Source organism: Anomaloglossus baeobatrachus, chromosome 8 (genome assembly GCF_048569485.1).
Source record: "Anomaloglossus baeobatrachus isolate aAnoBae1 chromosome 8, aAnoBae1.hap1, whole genome shotgun sequence".
Taxonomy (NCBI): domain Eukaryota; kingdom Metazoa; phylum Chordata; class Amphibia; order Anura; family Aromobatidae; genus Anomaloglossus; species Anomaloglossus baeobatrachus.
The window spans coordinates 92,114,940-92,138,453 of NC_134360.1; the positions used below are offsets into that span (position 1 = coordinate 92,114,940).

At 46.2% G+C, this 23,514-nt stretch overlaps 1 protein-coding gene across 1 annotated transcript in view; it reads right to left on the minus strand.

The window, feature by feature from the left end:
• GRIN2B (glutamate ionotropic receptor NMDA type subunit 2B) overlaps positions 1-23,514 on the minus strand; it is a 935,536-nt gene that overhangs the window by 106,601 nt on the left and 805,421 nt on the right. The window contains exons 6-7 of the mRNA XM_075321904.1: positions 12,450-12,658; positions 1,525-1,696 (exon numbers count right to left, since the gene is read on the minus strand). Of these exons, the coding sequence (XP_075178019.1) occupies positions 1,525-1,696; positions 12,450-12,658 (381 nt within the window). The remainder of the gene's footprint in view (positions 1-1,524; positions 1,697-12,449; positions 12,659-23,514) is intronic.

The window sequence follows — 23,514 nt, forward strand, 5'->3', positions numbered from 1 at the left end:
TAGTACTGTTGATGTATAACTGTACTAACTGTGGTTTTGGTTATGTATTCTTGTATTTAGTGTGGTTTTAGTTATGTATTACTGTACTGATGGTGGTTCTGGTGATAGTCATGTGGCTGTTGTAATCTTTACCTTATCAGTCTGGATCCTAAAACACAGCGTCAGTGTGCTGGACTAAAAATACAGCTATCTGCATGTCTGTCAGCCGAATAAGTAATAGACTAAAGCCCCCATACAGTATAGTCTGATCTTTCAGCCGACAGCTATCTTGCTCAGCTCTCCCATATACAGGAGCACTCATTCTGCCAAGTGTCTCTGTGTTCTCTATTAGAGCCGTTGCTGGACATCTCCGGCAGCAGCTTATCATTTAGAGGATAATAAGATCTACACTCCGTAATCGGACATGCTGGATCCTTATTCCCCCCCCCCCGACAATCAGAATTGAGAGCCCCTATACACATTGGGCTGTCAGCAGAACCTGTCGATATTGGCGGGTTTAGACCACTTTAGCTTAATGTGTATGGAGGTCTTAACTACTATCTGAAGGCTCTGGGCTCTATCAGGGAATGTGCACAAGTCTTGTAGATGTCTGAGAACCCCTGGAATTATTCAGACAGAATACGCTTCAGGACAGTCATCATTTTATCCTGAAGCAAATATTTTTTTTTTTTTGCTGTTGCTTCTTGGTTGTTTTTTCCAACATCTTTTAGCTACTGGATTTTACTTATTTTTTAAATGAACTAGTAAGCGACATCCAAGCAGCAGCCGCCACATAATGGACCGGTCACAACTAGTAAGCGACATCCAAGCAGCAGCCGCCATATAATGGACCGGTCACTGTCAGCCGCTTCATGTCTGAGGAAACCTGATGCGCTTAAAAAAACTCCAAAGACTGAACATATGGACAGCAAGTCGTTTTTACACTGCAGTGTATGAGTTTATTTCTTTAATAGTTAGTTTGGGGTTTTTGGGCGGGTTACAGGGCGGATCTGTCTGAAAACAAAATGCTGTGCACATACCCTTAATCTGACTGATCAGAAGGGGGCGCCACCACTGACAGTGCCTAGGGCAGCAAAAACCCCAAATACGGCCCTGTTTATGATACTCTGGAGTCTCCCCAGAGCTCAGAACATTATAAGGGACAATCAATACATGGTGGATAAATTCACTGCAAATCAAATTTGGAGGTAAAAGCTTGTAGTTATGGCAAATTGGAATTTCGTCAGATCTGCTCATTTCTACATGGCACTGTTGTTGTGAGCCTACTCCCTTGGATGAAAAGCAAGACCATGTATGAACGGTCTCAGGATGCTTTACTGTTGTCAAGTCAGGTACCAAATGGTGCCAAAAACAAATGATGAAAAATTTTAGCCAAAAATATATCTATTTTAGTAAGAAAATATAACATCCCCAAAGGTGGATAACCCCTTTAGGCTATACATCAGTTAAACCTATCAGCAACCACTTGTGTAATGCATATGATCTGGTGATTAAAAAATATATATTATGTGGTTAACATCTTACCTCGCCAATCATTCCATTCCACGTGCCATTAATTTTCTTTCCATGCTTGCCATTCGTTACCAGATAAAGATCATAGGTAAATTTCACAGTTTTAGCTATTTTCTTCAAGATATCAATACAGAACCCCTTGCAGCATCTCTTGATGTAGTTTCCTCCTTCTTCTGTGCGGTTCCTAATGATCAAAACAAGATTAACATAAAGAACTGGAAGACTGACAAGTTCCCCTGAGTCACAGCAACTTTATTTTTTATAGGCCCTTCTAGCAAAAGGTCCCCCTTTTAGCAAACTCATAAAACAGCGATTCCATTCAGAGATTAGCTCATTTGTTCCTTATTCTCACTCTGGCTACAATTATTCATTTTCAAGTCATTCATCCAACCTACAAAAAGACTTCTCAGATGAAAATAAAATTATTTTCCCTAGAGAAGGGCTGATTGATTTGTGGGACATACATTGGCCATGTCAGTAGTCCCTGGATGGGAGACTTGTGAATCTTACCTTCTAGGATCCCCAGGGTGGCTTTTGATTAGCCTTGGCTGATGTGACATCATCAATCATTGTGTCATGACACACAAATTACATTGTGTCTGCCGGATAATCAAAAGCAGTGCTGGGGTTCTCAGAAGGAAAGGGATTTGCAAGTCTTGCAATTATGTCGCCCCCGTGCCAGCAGCCGAGCTGCTTGGATACGGATCCGCAGTGGCTCGAGGGTCTACGGACCCGGGGGTCGTGCGGCCACTCAAATGAAGGGGGGGGGATTTACAAGGGAGGTTATAGAGTTTGTGACGCCACCCGTGGTATGGGATAATTGGGAGTACCACCACTGCAGTTGGGAGTACCCGGGGATGATGGAATGGGGAAGCCAGGTGTTGTGACCCTCCACGGGTAGGGGGGATACCCCAGGGCTTGGTGATTACAGGGGAATGCCGTTGGATGCAAAGAGGTCACTTGCGTACTCACTCAGTCCATTAAGCTGACACCGACAACTGGATAAACCAAAGTTCTGGACACTGCTGCGGCTGACGGGAGCTTAGTTCGGGTCCCGTCACCAATGATACTGCCTGGTGATCCATGACCTGCCTCCTGGCACTAACTTTACTTCTCTTTTGGTCCCGGTAGTATGAAACCTGCCGGCTCCCACTCCCCACTATGGCTAAGTGTGGGAGCTTGCTCTCAGGGTTCACACTTGGGATTTTCTGGACCGTTTTGAGTGGAAAGTCCTATCCTCCTCATTGCGCTAGTACCCCGATTTTGGAGCAGGTGGAAACAGATCTTGAAGGCTCCGTTCTGCTCGGGTAAATTGTCGGGTGCACCAATGGTTCCTGTAAGACCATCAACTTCCGAGGCGTCAGGGCCCCACCGTTGGACTGTTTAAATTGCACTTCTGCAGCCATTGATGGGTTATATGATATCTGTTCTCACAAGGAGTGAGTTTACTGGACACTTCAATTACACCTGACTCAGGGGCCCCCTTCCTTTCCACTCATATGTCTGTGCTGATATCAGTAAATCACAATATACAGTATATAGATACGAACAATCATGGTGAAATATATGTTGGCCTCCTAGCGTTATGTGATAGATATTGCCCACGACTATGAAACCAGATAACTTACTATTGAGCCAACTACACAAGGTGCTGAAACATCTGTTGTTCCATTCCAAGTGCCTATGTGTAGGCATGTCTACGTGATGTACAGCACCGATCACACAGAGTGAAGTCTTCTCCCCGCCAATTCGCTCATCCTCTTGCTATCTCTTTTTTTGCTGTCATGTATACAATAATAAATATCTCTGATGCCCATCACAGACAAGATGAAGATTACGTATCCTATGGGTAATGTTTGATATTTCCAAGGTGATATACAGAACAAGTGATAGCCTCGAATTCGGAACAAAGTTGTTTGTCACTTCACATAGTGGCATATGCCTCCTGATATGATAACATCTCAGCCATGACATAGGGCATGTCTGTTACTGTCAGCCTGATTTCTCCAGTGTTCAGAACACAGAAAGAAGTCTCTCTCATATAGTCAGAGTGAAAAGACGGTGCAAAGGTCAGCTTTATTTCTTATAGTGAAAGGAACACAGATTGGAGCTATGAAAGTCTCTGCGGATGTCACACAGTGAAGCATTCCCATCTACATTAGCAGCTATTTAAAGCAGCAATCCATCAAAGACTTGAAAAATGTAAGACTTTTCATGCCGCACACCCACAAGCCAGTATGGGGACATTTGCAATTCTGAGATAAAAGCATCAAATGAACATTGGAATGGGTCGTCCACATATGTATTTTATTTTATTTTTTTTTTTCACATTTTTAGCTTTAGATTTAACTATTGAAAAATGTTTGCACCATATGAAAGGACTTCTAAGAGAGATTTTTCTTAATAAAAGCACAATAATAAACATTGTGCCAGTATTCACCCTCCATGGTGTGTGCACCTGTCATGGATGTATCACAGGTGACAGAAAGTCATGTGGTTTCTGGCCAAAGAAGGTCACAGTGTTTGCCTGTGCAGAATGCTCCCTGACTTTCCATTGTTCCTGCTGTCAGTATTCATTGGTACAGGTAGCTTTCCTGCTGGATTCATTTTTCTCCCTTTTGGACACAGCAGGTGCTCGCCTCTACACAGCTGTTGATTAACAGCATTCTTAGTGCTTAAATACCTCTTCCTTCCTTGGACTGGTGCTGGTGATATTTTCAGTTCATTCAAGCCTTGGTTGCAAGCAGATGGCTTATACTCCTCTGTAGTATTGTTGCTGAAAACGTTGCTGAACGTCTATCTGTGTTATCTGTAGGTAAGTCATTCATTCATTTTCCCCCTGTGTGTCCTCTTGGGTTTTCTATAGTGTTTAGTGGAGTTGACAAAGAGCTCATCCCATCCGCTCCCTATTTAGGGCCCAGCACTAGGGATACCGAGGGTCAGGTAATAGCGCATAGGTGCTGAATCTATCTAGGGTGGTGAGGGGCCCCAGGGTTTGGTCAGGGGCCACCATTTTCCCTTTTTCTAGACACAGAGTTTCCCTTTCCTTTCTCTCTTTGCATAGTACTTCCCCATACCTAGCGTGACAGCACCACAATCATAAACAGGGCACTGCAAGGCTAGGATAACAAAAAGGACAAATGAAGACTTGGGGAAGGTGGGACTTGGGTGGAAAAATGACAAACTAACCGTAATGCATTGTAAGACATTAAGGCTAAGTTCACACAGGGCATCTCTTGCTACGTTTTTGAGGTCACAAAGATGCACCAAAATGCATGCATTAGCTTCTCCCAGCAAAGTCTATGAGATTTTGCTGTCCATACTGGGCATCTTTTGTTGGCTGCATCTTGGCTGCATTTTTGAAGATGCAGCATGTCAATTCCACCAGACTTCAGCCGGCTTTCCATTTACTGAAGACTAACCTGAAACTAAAAAGACTACAAACAAGCAACAACCGAACATGGCTAGCGTAATGTCTTAGCTTTCAGTATTAGCAAATGACCACGCTGGAAGATTTTAGAAAATTAAAAATCTGTCACTGTACAAATTCTTATTGAACATTTTTTAGAAACTTTTTTGTAGTAATCGTTTTCATATGGACCAAAGAAGGATTCGATGAATTAAAGCATCGCCAGCAGCGATATTTCATGCTCCTCTTATACCATGTCCCAAATGTATGACTATGATCTGACCATAAAAGTCCATGAATGATATTTCATTTATCGATAAGACTTTGAATTACAGACGAATATATTTGATGACAAAGCCCGCTTTAGTCAAATAGTCGTGGTCCCTCTGTTTTCAAGCCGTTACATATACAGTACAGACGAAAAGTTTGGACACACCTTCTCATTCAAAGAGTTTTCTTTACTTTCATGACTCTGAAAATTGTAGATTCACATTGAAGGCATCAAAACTATGAATTAACACATGTGGAATGAAATACTTTAAAAATTGTAAAACAACTGAAAATATGTCTTATATTTTAGGTTCTTCAAAGTAGCCACCTTTTGCTTTGATTACTGCTTTGCACACTCTTAGCATTCTCTTGATGAGCTTCAAGAGGTAGTCACTTCACAGGTGTGCCCTGTCAGGTTTAATAAGTGGGATTTCTTACCTTATAAATGGGGTTGGGACCATCAGTTGTGTTGTGCAGAAGTCTGGTGGATACACAGCTGATAGTCCTACTGAATAGATTGTTAGCTGCTTTTTTCTTGCCATAATACAAATTCTAAGTAAAGAAAAACGAGTGGCCATCATTACTTTAAGAAATGAGGGTCAGTCAGTCCGAAAAATTGGGAAAACTTTGAAAGTGTCCCCAAGTGCAGTGGCAAAAACCACTGAACCAGCATGGCTTCCATAGCATCTTACAGCAGCATGCTATTCCATCCAGTTTGCATTTAGTTGGACCATCATTTATTTTTCAACAGAACAATGACCCTAAACACACCTCCAGGCTGTGTAAAGGCTATTTGACTAAGAAGGAGAGTGATGGGGTGCTACGCCAGATGACCTGGCCTGCACAGTCACCTGACTTGAACCCAATCGAGATGGTTTGGGGTGAGCTTGACCACAGAGTGAAGGCAAAAGGGCCAACAAGTGCTAAGCATCTCTGGGAACTCCTTCAAGACTTCTGGAAGACCATTTCCGGTGACTACCTCTTGAAGCTCATCAAGAGCATGCCAAGAGTGTGCAAAGCAGTAATCAAAGCAAAAGATGGCTACTTTGAAGAACCTAGAATATAAGACATATTTTTAGTTGTTTCACACTTTATTGTTCAGTATTTTATTCCACATGTGTTAATTCATAGTTGTGATGCCTTCAATGTGAATCTACAGTTTTCAGATTCATGAAAATAAAGAAAACTCTTTGAATGAGGAGGTGTGTCCAAACTTTTGGTCTGTACTGTATTTCATAAAGAGAAAGAATAAATGGAGAGTCTACAGTTGTCACAGTTGTTTCTTTGTTTTTTTGAGACTAGTAACAACTTTAGGACTGGAGTCTCTCATCTTCATCTGGCTCTGTACAATGTGGTTTTGTTTCTCTTAGTACTGAAACAGTTAATATCAATTTGCTGCTAGCAGCTTTTCCAGTAGTTCCTAGCTGAGTGTGTCAGCTGCAGCTGCTTTGTAGCCACTCCCCTTCAGGTTAAATAGAGGTGTTTCCCAGCAATCCTTGCTGAAGATATAAATCTTTTTGTATACTGGCCCCCTTGGTGGAAGGAGCTTAGAAGGAATGTTCCAGAAGCTGGTATTTATCCTTTTTATTGCTGTTTTTCTCTGTTTGTATTACTTTTCTTTGTGTTATATCAGTGCAACAGTGAAGCTAGCATCTCCTACCTGCCAACGCATTAGCCAAAGCAACTACAGGGCTTTTCTCAGGGTCTCAGATTGCTGCTCAGTGTCAGTTGCAGAGACTGTATAGGGCCTGACTAGGAGTGTAGGGAGAGCTTCAGGTATGGATAGGATGTGTCCCATCCACCCCTCTCACTAGAGGTAGGGCCTACCATTGTTACTCTGTCCCCCCCTTGTTTGTGGTGTTGTTTTGTTGTTTTTTTTCTTTGCGCGTCTGACTCCTTTTGGTCTAAACGCACTCGCCACACTTGTAGCATGCCAACAGTATTCTGTTGTCTTCAGCAGAGTGGTGCAAGATAGCGATTTTGGCAAAATTTGTTACAAAGGAAGAGAAATTCACCCTTAAGTAAACTGCTGTCTATTAGTAGAATGGGATTATGTTTGACAGGATATTTTATCTATATAATTTACAAAAATAGTGATGAACAAAATAATTATCAAAATCACCATAGAAAAATGCTAACACTAAGGGCTCGTGCAGACGACCCTATTTTTGGTCAAAGCACGATCCGGCAAAACATGAGATCACAAACTTATTCAATGAGGCAGTGTATATGTTCGAATTTTTCTTTGGACCAAACCAGTCCGAAAAAAATAGTCGCAGAATGCACAATTTTCCTCTGTAAATCAGCCATTCAAGCCTATGGGTCCTTGAAAAAAATCAGACTGCACTCGGATGAAATCTAATTGCGGTCCAATTTTCATGAACTGACACAATGGAAAAGATGGATCAGAGAAAATCATATCACACTCTGATCAGAGTCTGAATACCATAATCGGACCATTTTTCTTGGGTGGAGAACATAGCCTAAGATGAACAAAATTACTTTAAGGGTTTGTCTGGTCTTCTGAATCCTTACATTGTGCACAATGTGGCTGATGATGGGATCACAGGTGTGCGATCCTCATGATTTTGGCCACATTTGGATTAGATGTGCTCAGCCTCTCTCAATAAAAGTGACTGCAGACTTTTAGCAGAAAACTAGACAACCCCTTTAAAGCTAATTAGGCATATAGCATAATCATAGACCATTTGCCTAATCTGATTGATTTTTCGTTTTCATGTAAAATGAAATAATTTATTAAAGGATTAGCTGGTTAAATTTGGCCAAAGTAAAATTGAAAATCTGGTGACTCATTTTGACAATTCAGCATCGTGGCCCACAAGGTGCACATTAATCAATCATATATATTCTAAAAATGTCTATAAACACATAGGATAATAGCTCTGATGCTGATACCGAGGACTGTCCATTGTTATATTTGGTTCTATCAGAATGTCATCGAGGATCTATTCACAGTCGCTCCTGATAGGGAGGTGATAAATAGTTTTGTTGCTTTTTTTCTTAACAAAAGATAAAGTATTATGTAACCAGATGGAAAAATCAGACTTGCTTCACTGCAAACACCTATGGTGCTCCTAGAATATTATTGACTTTGTACTGAAAAGGTTAATCGATAGACCTTTTGGTTACGCTCTCTTAGCTGCTGTTGAGGAATTGTTAGACAGCTTGACAAAATCCATGAATTTTAAAGCAGAACTACGATGTGAAAAAAAGAAACACATTGTAAATAATATGTAGAATTGGAAAATTTCATCTTATCTGTGTAACAAGTGGAATTTATTAACTAGAATGGAGTAACTGGGTTCTTCAGTATTTAAAATAGACCAGTAATAATGATGGACCATCAGGGATTGGACCTGTGGGACCTCCACCAATCGGCACAATAGAGTCATTTGCGTTGTTTACAGTAGATGCAGTATCTCATCGTATATGGGCAGCTGTACCTGTTACTGCAGTTTTTTCTATATACCTGATGCCAGCCCCATTTTTAGCCGAGCTTGTATTCTTAGATGCACGTATAGCTGAAATATATTGCGGTGCAGAGATTCACCAGCTCCCTGCACCACAAATGCTATAGTGGTCATAGGCCTATCAGAGACCAGGAGCTGATGTCGGCATGCCTTTCGTGTCACTGTTATGTATCATTTTCCCCCTACTTATGGAGAAGGAAGAGGGCATTGCTCTGTGCGAGAGCAAGGAAACGTAAGAAAAATCGGTTACTTTTAATGTTTCAATGTGTTTAAGCTCAGTACTAGGAGGGTGAACTTTACTACAGGAAAGGGTCCAGGATGGGGGAAAATATTAAAAAATGAGGACCAGGATGGGAAACATCATTAGCATATGGAGCCATTATAAAAATATAGGGGCCAGAGTGGGGAACATTATAAAATAAATTCCACAGGATAGGTACAATAATTACAAGATAAGGCCAGGCATTTTTACAAGGTTTGGGAAACTACTACAGGAAGGAGCCAGAATGGGGGATATTAATACTGGATAGTGGACAGAATAGAGAACATTATTACAGGATGAGGGTCATTGTTAAATGATAGGGCAATTATTGAATAAAGGGACCATGACAGGAAACATTATTACAGTGTGGGGGACATTACTGTAAGATAGGGGCCAGGACAAAGATTTTACCACAGGATGTGTCTAGGATATGCGGCATTGTTACAGAATGGGGGACATTACTGGAGGATATGGGTCAGAACAGAGGATATTATTACAGGATGGGGGCAAGGACAAAGGACAGGATGAGTACCAGGCAAGAGTATTATTACAGATTGTGTCCAAGACGGGGGACATTATTAAAAGATTGGGGACATTATTACAGGATGGAGGACATTATAACAGGACTAGAAGGTGGCCCGATTCTAATGCATCGGTTATTCTAGAATGTATTGTGTAGTTAATGTATGTTTTTTGTTCTATATATATATACGGTATATAGATGTTGTTGTGTGTAGTTGCCAGTGTTTGTGTAGGGCACTGTAAATGTTCTGGGTGTTGTCTGGGTGTGGGGGTGTGTGAGAGCGGTGTTGTATGTGTGTTGCGTTGTGTGTGTTGCGTTGTTTGTGGAGCGCTGTGTGTCTGCAGCGTTGTGTGTGTGTGGTGCTGTGTGTGTTGCGCGGTTTGTGTGGGTGTGGAGTGCGTGTGTGTGTTTTGGGGAGGTATGTTTTGTGCAGTGTGTGTGTTGCGCGGTATGTGCGTATATTTGTGTATGCCGCGGTGTTTGTGTGTTGGGTGTTGTGTGTGTGCGGCATTGTTTGTGTGTGAGTGTCTGTGTAGGGCGGTGTTTGTGGTTCCCAATGTGTGTGTGGTGTGTTGTGAGGTGCGCGTGTGGCGCTGTGTGTGTGTTTTGGGGGGAGGTGTGCACCCCCATCGTGCTCCATCCCCCATGCTGCGCACCCCCCATCGTGCTCCATCCCCCATGCTGCGCACCCCCCATCGTGCTCCATCCCCCATGCTGCTGCACACCCCCCATCGTGCTCCATCCCCCATGCTGCGCACCCATCATGCTCCATCCCCCATGCTGCGCACCCCCCATCGTGCTCTATCCCCCATGCTGCGCACTCCCCATCGTGTTCCATCCCCCATGCTGCGCACTCCCCATCGTGCTCCATCCCCCATGCTGTGCACCCCCCATCGTGCTCCATCCCCCATGCTGTGCACCCCCCATCATGCTCCATCCCCCATGCCGCGCACCCCCCACCGTGCTCCATCCCCCATGCTGCGCACTCCCCATCGTGCTCCACAGTCACACATCAGACAGTATACACGCACACATCTGATCGCATACACTCACAGTCCACTTCTCCCTGTGCCCTCCGGTGGGCGGTCCCAGCAGCTGTGCTGCACGCCGTGCTCCTCTGCCTTCTGCCGACACTCACAGATCCGATCGCATACACTCACACATCAGAACACACGCACACATCCGATCGCATACACGCACACATCCGATCGCATACATGCACACATCCGATCGCATACACGCACACACACACTGACGATATCGCACATACGCGCTCACACACTCACAATATCCGGAGATACCACATGCTTCCGGCCATGTGATTATCCGGCAGGTCCTGGAAGGTCACTGCACGCACAGTATCGCCGCCGAGAAGTAAGCGATATCACTGGATGTTGTGAGTATGTGGATGTGATCTGATGTGTGTGTGAGGTGTGTGTGAGAGTGAGTGAGTGTGATCTGATGTGTGTGTGTCTGTTCTTATGTGTGTGCGTGTGTGTGTGTTCCACCACTGCAGGACCTTGATGCGCTCACCTGCTCCCGGTCGGCGTCTGGTGAGTATGACTGCGGGGTCTTCTTTCTTCTGTCTTCTCTCTTCTTGGGGTGCCCGCTGCCTATAATGAAGTGTCTTGCAGTGTCTTTAACTCTTTCACCGCTGCATGACACTTCATTATTGACCGCAGCGCATGCCGGCTCCCTGCACATGGTAACCATGATACACATCGGGTAACTAAGGGAAGCGCTTCCTATAGTTACGCGATGTGTATCATGGTTACCAGCGTACACCGGCTCCATCACGATCCCAGCATCGCAAGGTTATGTCCGCCGGGGGCGGGGCCAAGTGTGCCAACGTGTGGCGGGGGCGAGCGGGTGAGGCGTCAGCGTATGCCGGCTCCCTGCACATGTGTACCGGGAGCCGGTGTACGCTGGAGCTGGGCTGAGCGGGCGAGGCGTCAGCGTATGCCGGCTCCCTGCACATGTGTACCGGGAGCCGGTGTACGCTGGAGCGGACGATGCATGCGGAGGGCCGGGGCGAGCGGCTAATCCATGCGGGGGGGCGGGGCCAGGCCGAGGTGAGCAGCCAATCCGTGGGGGGGGGCAGGCCGAGCCCAGCGGCCAATCCGACAGTTATCACGCTAACGACACTGTCACGGTGACACTGTCACGGTGACACAATTTTGGAGCAAGACAGACAGACAGAATAAGGCAATTATATATATATAGATAGGGGCCAAAATGGAGCATGTTATTACAGGATGAGGGCCAGGCATGAGTATTATTTCAGATGGTGTCCAAGACAGGGGGCAGTATTACCGGAGAGGGGACATTATTACAGGATGGAGGCTATTATAACAGGATAGGAGCCAAGATGGAGGATATTATTACAGGATCAGAGACAGGCATGAGTATTATTTCAGACTGTGTAGGGGACATTATTACAGGATGGAGGACATTATAACAAGATAGGGGCCAGGATGGAGGATATTCTTATGGGTGCCCATAGATCTGGTCAACACAAACATGGTGATGGAGGCCCCAATCCAAATTTTGCATTGGAGCCCATAGGATTCTAGATACACCACTGTAGACAATGAATGGAAAACTGAGCCCCACCAATGAAGTCCTGCTGAACCAATTTATACCTAATGGAATCAGTATACTGCTCAAAGAAGAAGCAGTTTGATCAATTTGGTCCTCAGTAGGTGTGAACTAGATGCTAAAATATAAGTTCCTCTCCTATAAACAAAAATCTTCTACGCAGCTTTCCTAATTGGCTAATACTGATTGCATAGAGACTTGAAATAGGCTTTATATTGACCTGCTCTATCCTTTTATAATTTTGTTAAGAAAATCAATAAAAACTATTACAAAATTAGTTTTCAGAACATACAGTACAGAGCATGTACAGCACACAATAGCACAGTAATCCTGACTTTATAGAGTAGTTGTGGCTAAACAATGAAGAGTGTGTTTCCTACATACTCGATGCGTATCTGCTTGCGGCAGGGAACTGTATTTCTCATGCAGGTGCCACTCAACGGATCAACATCTTCTACAATGACAAAAGGAGCTTCCTCCAGGGTGACAATGCTCAGATGTTCGTCTTTATGTTCCTCTGAGTTTGGATACAGTTCAAACACTGGCCACACGTAATACTTCATTTGTAGACTACGGTCCTTGTATTTGCCAACCTAAAAAATAATGAAAAAAAAAATGATTGAAGTTAAAAAAAACCTATATAATCATAATACACTACAAATAATTCACAAAATAAAAACCTATAGGAGGTACAAAAGTGGAATCCTATATAAGTATAAACTGTGTATACACGTCCAATGGCAATAGTAAATTCTTTATGTCTGTTCTGACAGATAAAACGGATCTATGAAGTGCAGGAGTGCGCAGGTCAGATCATTAATTAAGCAGTAGAGTGGTTTAAATTAAAATCTCATGTAAAAATAATGTAGCTCCCAACATTAAGGGATGTTTTATGTAATAGTGGTTTTGACTCCAAATTCATTGCTTGTATTTAAAAGGAAGCACATACCAAAGAGAGCTAAACTTAACGTCCTCCAGCCATGGGAAACGTTACTGCCCTAGTTATGTGCCGGGGCTTATAGTCATTATACAGAGGTCTGTAATAGGGAAGCTATCATCAAAAAATGATCTACTGTATAGATGAAGTTTTATGTTTTTTATTTTAGGCAATGCTTTTTTTCCATATCACAATTTGTATTACAGGGGTTGTCTACTACTCGGGCAACCCCTTCTTAATTACAATATCTGCTCACATAGAGTAAAGACTCATTATACTCCAATCTGGTGCCAGTCCCGTTCTAGCAATGTCAGTGTCAGGTCCGTTGGGACTTGTCTGACGTTGTTATGTCATGTGTCTCCTACAGCCAATCAGTTTCACCCTCGCTTCCTTAGGACAAAACTGACATCAGGAAAAAGTCAGAGAGCAGCAGCATCTCCTACTGCTTCTGGTTGTCAGTTTTGGCTGCAGGGGTCGCCTGACATAATAATGTCCCACAAGACAAATCGCTAATATCACTGGAATGGCGCCAGCACCAGAAGTGAGCACTGGTGTTATTATTTTATGTTGGGGAATATTTAGATTGGGAAGGAGTTGGCTAAGTAGTGGAAAACCCCTTTAAAATAACAAAATAGAAATCATGCAGCTTTCACTCTGGCCATATTTGACCAGTGATGGCTAACTTATGACACACGTATCAGAGGTGACAGACCAAGCCATTTTTGCTGACATGCGCGGCAAGGCCAGGCAGCCGCATCCCGATCTATAAGACAAGCCACGACTGAATGTGCGGCTACACTGTTCTGAAATGACCAGCCCATGGCGGCCGCACATGCAGTTCTAGTTAAATCACCGGTTGCCGCAGCTTGTCTTATAAATTGGTATGCGGCCGCCGGTAATTTGTGTTCTGTACCTTTAATCAAGGTCCTGAGTAAGGCCTGCTTACATACCATGCAGTATGCACCACACTTCTCTCTAACCCTCAGGAGCGCGGCATGAATACAGGCGCCATTGCAGGCAGGTGCCGGCCGTCATTACAGTGTGGCTGCTGCAGTAAGTTCACACATCAGAACATTAATAAAGCAATGCTGCTGCCAGTCACCGCTCAGGATATGTTGTAAAAATTTTGGTGGGGGGGAACTGGGGAGGAAGGAAGAGGAGATAATGACTGCTGGGGTTGAAGGGTAGAGGAGATAATGACTGCTGGGGTTGAAGGGTAGAGGAGATAATGACTGCTGGGGTTGAAGGGTAGAGGAGATAACTGCTGGGGTTGAACAGTAGAGGAGATAATGACTGCTGGGGGGAAAGGGATAGGTATCTCCTCTTCCCTCCCCCCAGAAGTCACTATCTCCTTTCCCCCTCCACCAGCAGTCGTTATCAGATAACTTTTGGTTAAAAGAGCTACAAATATCACAAAATTATGGAATTTTCGAGAAGTGACACACCACCTGAGTTATACTCGTTTTTTTTTTTTTGTTTTTTTTTATTTTACAAATTTTGACACACCAAGCTCAAAAGGTTGGCTATTAGTGTATTAAACTATATGTTACGGGGGGACTGGCAGATTAGGACCAGGGGTATATATCCCAATCGCCAGTCGGGGCCCACCGTGCTTCAGATGGTAATGGAGCTGCTGGCAGCCTGTGGGTTAGGCGGAGACAATAGAGCTGGATAGCTCTGAGATAACTCAAGGAACCGGTCACGTGTATAGGGACACGTCAGACCGGACGACAACCCAGTTAGCGTTTCGGTGGAGCGGACGCTACTCCGACCACGTGTGTAACAACACGTCAGGCCGGATGGTAACCAGTTAGCGTTGACCGAGAAGACCGCTGCGACAGCACCCTGTCGGTCACGTGTGTAAGACACGTCAGGCTGAGCAGTCCTACGATTAGCGTTTCTGGCCACCACTCGACTGGCCACGTGTGTAAAGGACACGTCAGACCATGTAGTCACACCAGTAGCATTTGACTGGGAAGCCAAGGAGGATAATAGGGTTCACACACCCAATCCAGGAACACCCTGTTAACTTCACAGGGGTTCTGGGGTGCACTGTCCATGCGCGTATAGGGCACAACCGGACAGGTGACGCAACAGGTATGCTGTCCGTGTGCGTAGGAGGCACAACTGAACAGGTGACGCAGCAGCCGCAGCCCAGTTAACGCCACTGGACTGCTCTAGCACATCAGGAACGGTAGCAAGGAAGCACGGCGCCTGACCCTCATGTGCTGAGCCACGAATCTTGGCGTGACAGGCACCGTTCGCCTAGCCCTACCTACCACTTCCAACAAGGCTTATGCCACCAAGAACTCTAAATGAAGACTGCGCACCTCCATGTTGTCTCCAGCCCCTTTTATAACCTGGGTCCGCCCCAAAGCCAGGGTGGAACCACCAAGGGCCAATAGCAGAGTGCCATGTCATCAGTGACGTCACATGCGACCTATCCGGAACTGCCACGTCATTGATGACCTCAAGGCAGTCACGCCCCAAACACTTCACCAGTCATCATCTGACGACCAATGGTGAGGTGCCAGATCATAGGGGCGGGCCTCTGCGAGCCAGTCCGGAGTTGCCACGTCATCAGGAAACCTGACACCCTCTGCCCTATCAGGGCCTGCCACCTCACGGACATGCTCAGTGAGGTCCTTACCGGACCTAGCCTCTGATGCACTAAGTGCCTGGGCATGCTCAGTAGCCTGAGCAACAGGCTCAGAAAGCAGACTATCAGTTTGAGCATGCTCAGTAGGCACATCCCAGAACTTAGACACAGCACGAAGTCCAAGTACCTGTGCAAAGAGGCTGTTAGGGTTAATTGTGGGAGCATGCTCAGTAGCCTGAACTGAGAACTTAGTCTCAGACATAACACAATCAGGCTGAGCATGCTCACTAGGCAAAACACCATGCTTAGACTCTGGCTGGGGTAAATCGGCGCACGCATTCGCACTAGCCGCTTCTCCACACTTAGACGTGGTGGAAGGAGCAGCCAACTGGACGACCTGAGGCACGGCCAAGAACAGCAGCCGGCGCCTGGGCGCAACAGGAACCGCAGCAGGCTGCTTGCGGCTATGGCGCCGCCGGTTCGTAACACTATAACTGTTCCAAGAAACAATACATGTACATAGCCACAATGGACAGACTCAGACCCTATCTTTTGTATTGAAGCATCTAATGAGCAGGTGTAAAGGTCATTGAGAAGGGAGTGAGCAGGGTCAGCTGTAACATTGCCTATTTTGCTTGGTGGATCCTGAGTGTGGAACTGTTATCAGTCATGGTATTACTGCCTCTGCTGTTAAGGAGTCTTTATGAAAACTCTTCAGGAAGGAATGTATGGGCCTAAAAAAAGCCCCAGTGGTTACTGTGAAAATGGCAAAATTATTAATTTTAATTTACATCATATGAAAAGAAAATTACTATTTTGTTTTATGCTGGAACTTTGTGCCCCATTACATCAGAGGCAACAGACACTCTCACTAAGAGATTCTGGTAGTAATAGAATTACATGTATTACAAAACACTTCAAAAAGGTTTACAAAAGTAATGATGTTATCATTTAATACTGTTTTCCATGTCCTAGCAGACAAAGATCACGAGCAAAGCAACTGGCAACTGAAATCTACAGTACCTGGCCCATTCATAGAACAAAATAATTACTGCTTGTAATTGTTTAGGGGAATTATGGTGACTGAAAATAGGGATTTTTTTGTCTGATTCATGGTGTGGGGATCTTAAAGAGACAATCTCTGTATTTGGTTTTATATTTCAACACACTCTGCTTATTATTGCTTTAAAGTGGATGTGTCACCAGCTATAATAGAAAGTGGATGTATTATTAAATAGATCTCTTAGACCTGATAAGGATGCTATGTTTACTTTGAGAATCCGTGTAAGAATAGCTGCATATTTCTTAAGTTACCGTAATCTCTCCCCACTTGGCTGGAATGACAGCTCCTCAGTGTCCCTCCTCCCTGCTGTGATCCTACACTGCTCAGTACAAGCTGCAGCTATCAGTCAGACTTCAGCATTTGAATACATATACAATGATGACCTATTACATTCTGTAGCTGGACTAAAAACTGTTGTGTTAGTGTTTTTTAAGGATTTCAGGAGAACATCCAGAACCATGTCAGAGTCTGCCTCCAGCACATCTTCACTGAATACGATTTTTATAACTTTTACCTCTAAATTAAGATTGAAAGTTTAGTCCTGGAGGAGAAAGAAGCAGATTTGTCTGATAATATATATTACACAGTTGCTTATTTTCTTATGTACTATTGATTTCTGAAATTAAAATCAGGGATACTGTTTAATTATTAAAGAAAACAAAATATCATATAAAATAGTAGCAATTTTGGGCATCTTCATTAAGGATTAGTCTCTGTTTTAGACACATAACAATTCTCTTTTTTATAACACCAGTGGAGCCATTTCTGAAGTATACAGTATCTGCTATCCAAACATGTATATTCTAACAAACCATAGCCTGTCATTGCTGAATTAATCTCCTTCTACGCAGATTCCGTAGTGCATTAGAACCTGTTGCAGATGTTACGGTTCTCTAATGGGTCTGATAACAGTCTTGTTTGAAGAATGTCCCAGGAGAAGCAATTAAAATTAACAGGGAACAGCTTGTTAGGAGTCTGTGCCAGACTGGAGAAGCAAGAGAGGCAAAATGAAGCGGGTATGAGGTTATGGCAGCAGTTATGGTAAGGAAACAAGCAGTTTAAGGATAATATTAAAGAAGTGTGATCTGCTTTTCCTATATTTCTGTAACTGAAAGCTGGAAAATAGACCATGTCAGAAGACAACCCTATCTAGCCCATATATATAGAAGTCTATGATATTTAAACTATGTTATGCAGAATGAGCCTAATGTATGAATTCTCACTGATCTGAGCTGCCCGAAATCCTTTGCTCGGGGAAGACGCTCGAGCGGAAAATCTTAGCGCCAAAGATGGCGGCACTTCAAATTTTTCGTCCGGACGCCGCCGGCTGGGACTGTAAGGCACACTTCTACCAGTAGGTAGATTGGTTCTATCCTGTTGGTGACGCCAAGTTGTCGCGGGCGGAGGGGACGCGCTCGCCACACTTGGGTCCGGGGCTTCTGCTGCTGCTGCTCGGTGGCTCGAGCGGTGGGCCGGACCAGGGAACTCGAGCAGCGCTCCTCACCCGTGAATGAAAGGGGATGGTTGGTTTGGGGAGAGAGTTCGTGACGCCACCCACAGATCATGGTGATGAGGACACCACCGCTGCTGGTGACGGGGATCCTGGGAGAGATGGCAGGGAGCAGCTAGGATGTTGTCCCCTCCGTGGGTAGGGGTTGGTGATCCCGGGGCCCGGTGGTGTAACGGGGAGGCTGAAAGGCTGAGGGTTCAGGGTTGCAGGGACAGCGCAGCGCGGTGCCGGACGGCACTGGTGTACTCACTCAGACAATCAACGACAGAGTCTCTGGTAAACCAAACGGCCGGATGGACGGGTCCCGCAGCCGGCTGCAGTGTTGTTGTGCTCTCCCCGGACGGCTGATGGTGGCTGTCTTTCCCTGCACCTGTTAGAATGTTCTCACTCCTGTGGTTGCCCACCGGTAGTCCGCTCCCCGGCGTATAGGTGCCGTAAGAGCCCGTTTTGCCCGCAGGCACTGGCCCTTGGATCTCTAGCCTGTGGCGGTGGCTGTATATTCTCTCGGTGTGGACTGTTGCCTTCTGTCGGGTCTTGGTTGTTGGGAAACCCCTGGGGTTCCTGTCACACTCGGATTTGACTATTGTCGGCGGCTCCAAGCCTGGTCGGGGTCCGATGGCTCTGCCTGTGTGCTTAGCCTCACTCCGCTCCCCGGTTCGGTACCGGTGGGCCACCGCCAAACCCCAGTCCTTCGGTTCTGCAGAGATCCGCTAACTCCTGCAGACGGCCACCACTGTCTGCCAACCTTGCTGTCAGTGCCTGGGCTCCTACCCAGGCACACACAGACGTTTTACTCCTCTCACTTTCACCTCCAGAACTAATCTGTCTGTTTTTCCCACCTCCAGGCCTGTGAACAACTCGGTGGGTGGGGCCAACCGCCTGGCTCCGCCCCACCTAGTGTGGACATCAGACCCTGGAGGAATGCAACAAGGGTTTTTGTCTGACTGTTGTAACTGTCTAGGGTGGGGGGCGTGTATGTTGTTATGTTTGTGACTACCTGGCTAGTCCAGGGCGTCACATATACACCGGTAAATTTTGAGCTAGTGGTCAGTTGCTGACATAAAGCAATGATCAAGCAGTGACTACCATGCATCTATTTGCCAGCATTGATGTATAAATGTCATCTGCATACACTATATGGCTATTTACATGCCTACATTTGCCTGATAATTAGATGTACTTCTCACAACATAGGAGAAAGGAGAGGAATGCTGCTGACATAGAACTCCGGAATAAAGATAAGCAATAGTGATGAGCGAGCATGCTTGTCACTACTCGGTACTCGCACGAGTATCACTGTACTCGGGCTGCTCGGCGGGGACCGAGTAATCTCGCGATACTCGTGCTTTACTCGTGGTCTTCATTTCTGCATGTTGGCGCTCTTTTGAGAGCCAGCCCTCATGCAGGGATTGGCTGGCAGACCACTGCAATGCCACAGCCCTGTTAGTTGTGGAATTGCAGTGATTGGCCGGCCTGCACAGCGTCACCGAGCCTTTATATAGGCCGGCGCGCTGTGCTCTGCTCACAGCTATTCTGACAGTGAGTGTAGGGAGAGTGTCGCTGATTCAGGGAAAGCTTTGCGGCCCTTTATAGCTTTTTCAGTTGCAGGGCTGCAAACAGTGTGACCAAAAGTCCTTCTCAGGACTATTCTAGTTGTATACAGGCAGGCAGGGTATAGCCAGGTCGGCGTACAGTAGCAGAGTCCTTCTCAGGACTATTGTTGCTATATACAGGCAGGGTATAGCCAGGTCTGAATACAGGCTAGTGACCAAAAGAGTCCTTGTCAGGACTATTGTAGCAGTATACAGGCAGGCAGGCAGGCAGGGTAGTGGTGACCGTATACCAGCCTTCATATCTGGGGCTGGTGTACACAGTGTAAAACAGTCCAGATAGTGTCTGACTTGTCTGTACTGTAATTGTCGCTCCCCAAAAAAACCTGTTAGGTTATTATTGCGTCCGTGCTTGGTTTTTAAAACCGCACGTGTGTGCCTGTTGGTGGCAGCGTACAGGTGCACTGGTGTGCGTTTTTACCAAACTATTATATAACGCACAAGTGTAGTGTATAATACACGTCAGTCAGCAGTGGCTGATAGTGTCAGAGTTCTTAATTTTTGCTCCTAAAACCTGTGTTAGGTTATTATTGCGTCCGTGCTTGGTTTTTAAAACCGCACGTGTGTGCCTGTTGGTGGCAGCGTACAGGTGCACTGGTGTGCGTTTTTACCAAACTATTATATAACGCACAAGTGTAGTGTATAATACACGTCAGTCAGCAGTGGCTGATAGTGTCAGAGTTCTTAATTTTTGCTCCTAAAACCTGTGTTAGGTTATTATTGCGTCCGTGCTTGGTTTTTAAAACCGCACGTGTGTGCCTGTTGGTGGCAGCGTACAGGTGCACTGGTGTGCGTTTTTACCAAACTATTATATAACGCACAAGTGTAGTGTATAATACACGTCAGTCAGCAGTGGCTGATAGTGTCAGAGTTCTTAATTTTTGCTCCTAAAACCTGTGTTAGGTTCTTAGTGCGTCCGTGCTTGCATTTAAAAACCGCACGTGTGTGCCTGTCGGTGGCAGCGTACAGGTGCACTTGTGTGCAATTTCCAGAAACTTTGATATAATGCACAAGTAGTGAATATACACGTCAGCAGTGCACAGCATTGCAAAATGCGCAAGGGCATTGGCAAGGAACAAGGAAGTGGACGTGATGGTGGTGCAGGCAGAGGCCGAGGTCGTGGGCAAGCTCTAATTTCGCCACAACAAAGGGCCACATCTAGTCGCTCGCACGTCCTGTCCCAAATTCTTGGGGACCGCAGCAGTACACCGCTCTTGAACCAAGACCAGTGTCAACAGGTTGTTAGTTGGATAGCGGATAATGCTTCCAGTCAGATTGGCACCACCACAAACACTCTGTCTTCCACACGGTCAAGTGTCAGTAGCCGTGATACTGCACCGCACATTTCTGAACCTGATCCTCCTTCCTACCACCAGGCTGAGTACACGTCCTCCTCGGACATTAATGATCCCACACTTGGACACTCGGAAGAGCTGTTCACGTTTCCATTCACACATTCTGGCCTCTCGCCAGCTCATATTGAAGTGGGTCATGAGGAGATCGTCTGTACAGATGGCCAAATATTTGAGCAGCCACGTTCTCACGAAGTTGGCAACGTGTCTCAACAAGTGGTGGACGATGATGAGACACAATTGTCAGCAAGTCAGGAGGAGGAGCAGGGTGCGGAAGAGGAAGACGACGTGGTGGATGATCCAGTAACTGACCCAACCTGGCAGGAGGATATGCAGAGCGAGGACAGCAGTGCACAGGGGGAGGGAGGCGTAGCATCACAACAGGCAGTAAGAAGCAGGGTGGTGGCCCCAGGCAGAAGTCAGGCAACCGTTCCCCGGAACAACACGACGACACAAGGTGCCTGTACAAATGTTAGGTCTTCACGAGTCTGGCAGTTTTTTAAGTTGGATCCAGATGATTCAAAAAAGGCCATTTGCAACACCTGCCGTGCCAGCATCAGCAGGGGTACCAAAACTAGCAGCCTGACCACCACCAGCATGATCAGGCACATGTCAGCCAAGCACCCGACTTTGTGGGAAGTACAACAGAGTCGAGGAGCAGTGCTTGCTGATGTCACTGCTACGTCTTCGCTGGTTGTGCATGCGAGCCAATCCTCTGTCCATGCTGCCTGCGAACAAGCCTCCTCCACTCCTGCACCTGCAGTTGCCTACGCAGAAAGAACACCATCATCAAGCACGTCCTTGTCCCAGCGCAGCGTTCAGTTATCCATTCAGCAAACCTTTGAACGCAGGCGCAAATACACTGCCAACACCCCACATGCCACAGTTCTAAATGCTAACATTTCGCGACTGCTTGCGCTGGAAATGTTGCCTTTTAGGCTGGTGGAGACAGAAGCATTCCGTGACCTGATGGCGGCAGCTGTCCCACGTTACTCGGTCCCCAGCCGCCACTATTTCTCCCGGTGTGCCGTCCCCGCGTTGCATAACCACGTGTCACAAAACATCACACGTGCCCTGAACAACGCTGTTTCACCCAAGGTCCACCTAACCACAGACACGTGGACAAGTGCTTGTGGGCAAGGCCGCTACATCTCGTTGACGGCACACTGGGTTAATATTGTGGAAGCTGGGACCCAGTCTGAGCGAGGGACGGAACACGTCCTTCCCACACCAAGGTTTGCAGGCCCTACCTCAGTCAGTGTTTCACCCACACTCTACAGCTCCGGAATGTCATGCTCTTCAGCCTCCTCCTCCTCCTGCGCATCCTCATCCACTGTGCCCTCCACACCAGTCACAAGCTGGAAGCACTGCAGCACTGCCTCGGCGAAGCGGCAACAGGCTGTGCTGAAGCTAATCTGCATAGGTGACAAACCCCACAATGCAGAAGAGCTGTGGACAGCTCTGAAACAGCAGGCAGATCACTGGCTCACACCTCTGAACCTAAAGCCAGGAAAGGTCGTTTGTGACAATGGCCGGAACCTGGTGGCGGCTTTGAGGCGAGGCCAGCTGACACATGTTCCATGCGTGGCCCATGTGCTCAACCTCGTGGTTCAGCGGTTTATAAAGTCATACCCAGAGCTGTCTGATCTGCTGGTAAAAGTTCGCCGCCTGTCTGCACATTTTCGAAAGTCACCTACTGCTTCAGCCGGCCTTGCCGGCTTTCAGCGCCGTTTGCATCTTCCGGCTCACAGACTGGTGTGTGATGTCCCCACGCGTTGGAATTCAACTCTGCACATGTTGGTCAGGATATGTGAGCAGAAGAGGGCAGTTGTTGAGTACCTGCATCACCTAAGCCGTCGGGAAATGGGTCAAACTCCACACATAACACCTGAGGAGTGGAGATGGATGTCAGACCTATGTACCATCCTCCAAAACTTTGAGGACTCCACCAAGATGGTGAGTGGTGATGACGCCATTATTAGCGTCACCATACCGCTACTCTGCCTTCTAAAACGGTCCCTGCTGAAAAACAAACATGATGCATTGCAGGCGGAGCGCGATGAGTTGCAGCAAGAAACAGTAGTGGGTGTGGGTGATAACACACAGCCCAGCCTCGTCTCATCACAACGTGCAGTGGAGGACTATGACGAGGAGGAGGATGAAGACATGGAGCAACTCTCCGGCCAAATTGAGGATATGACATGCACACCAGTCATATCCTCGATTCAGCGTGGCTGGCCAGAGGACAGGGTAGATGAGGAGGAGGAGGAGGAGGAGGAGGAGGAGGACAGCATGTTCAGTCATCTTGTTGGTCAGGCTACTGAAGTCCTGGCTGTTAAGAGTCTGGCGCACATGGCTGACTTTATGGTAAGCTGCCT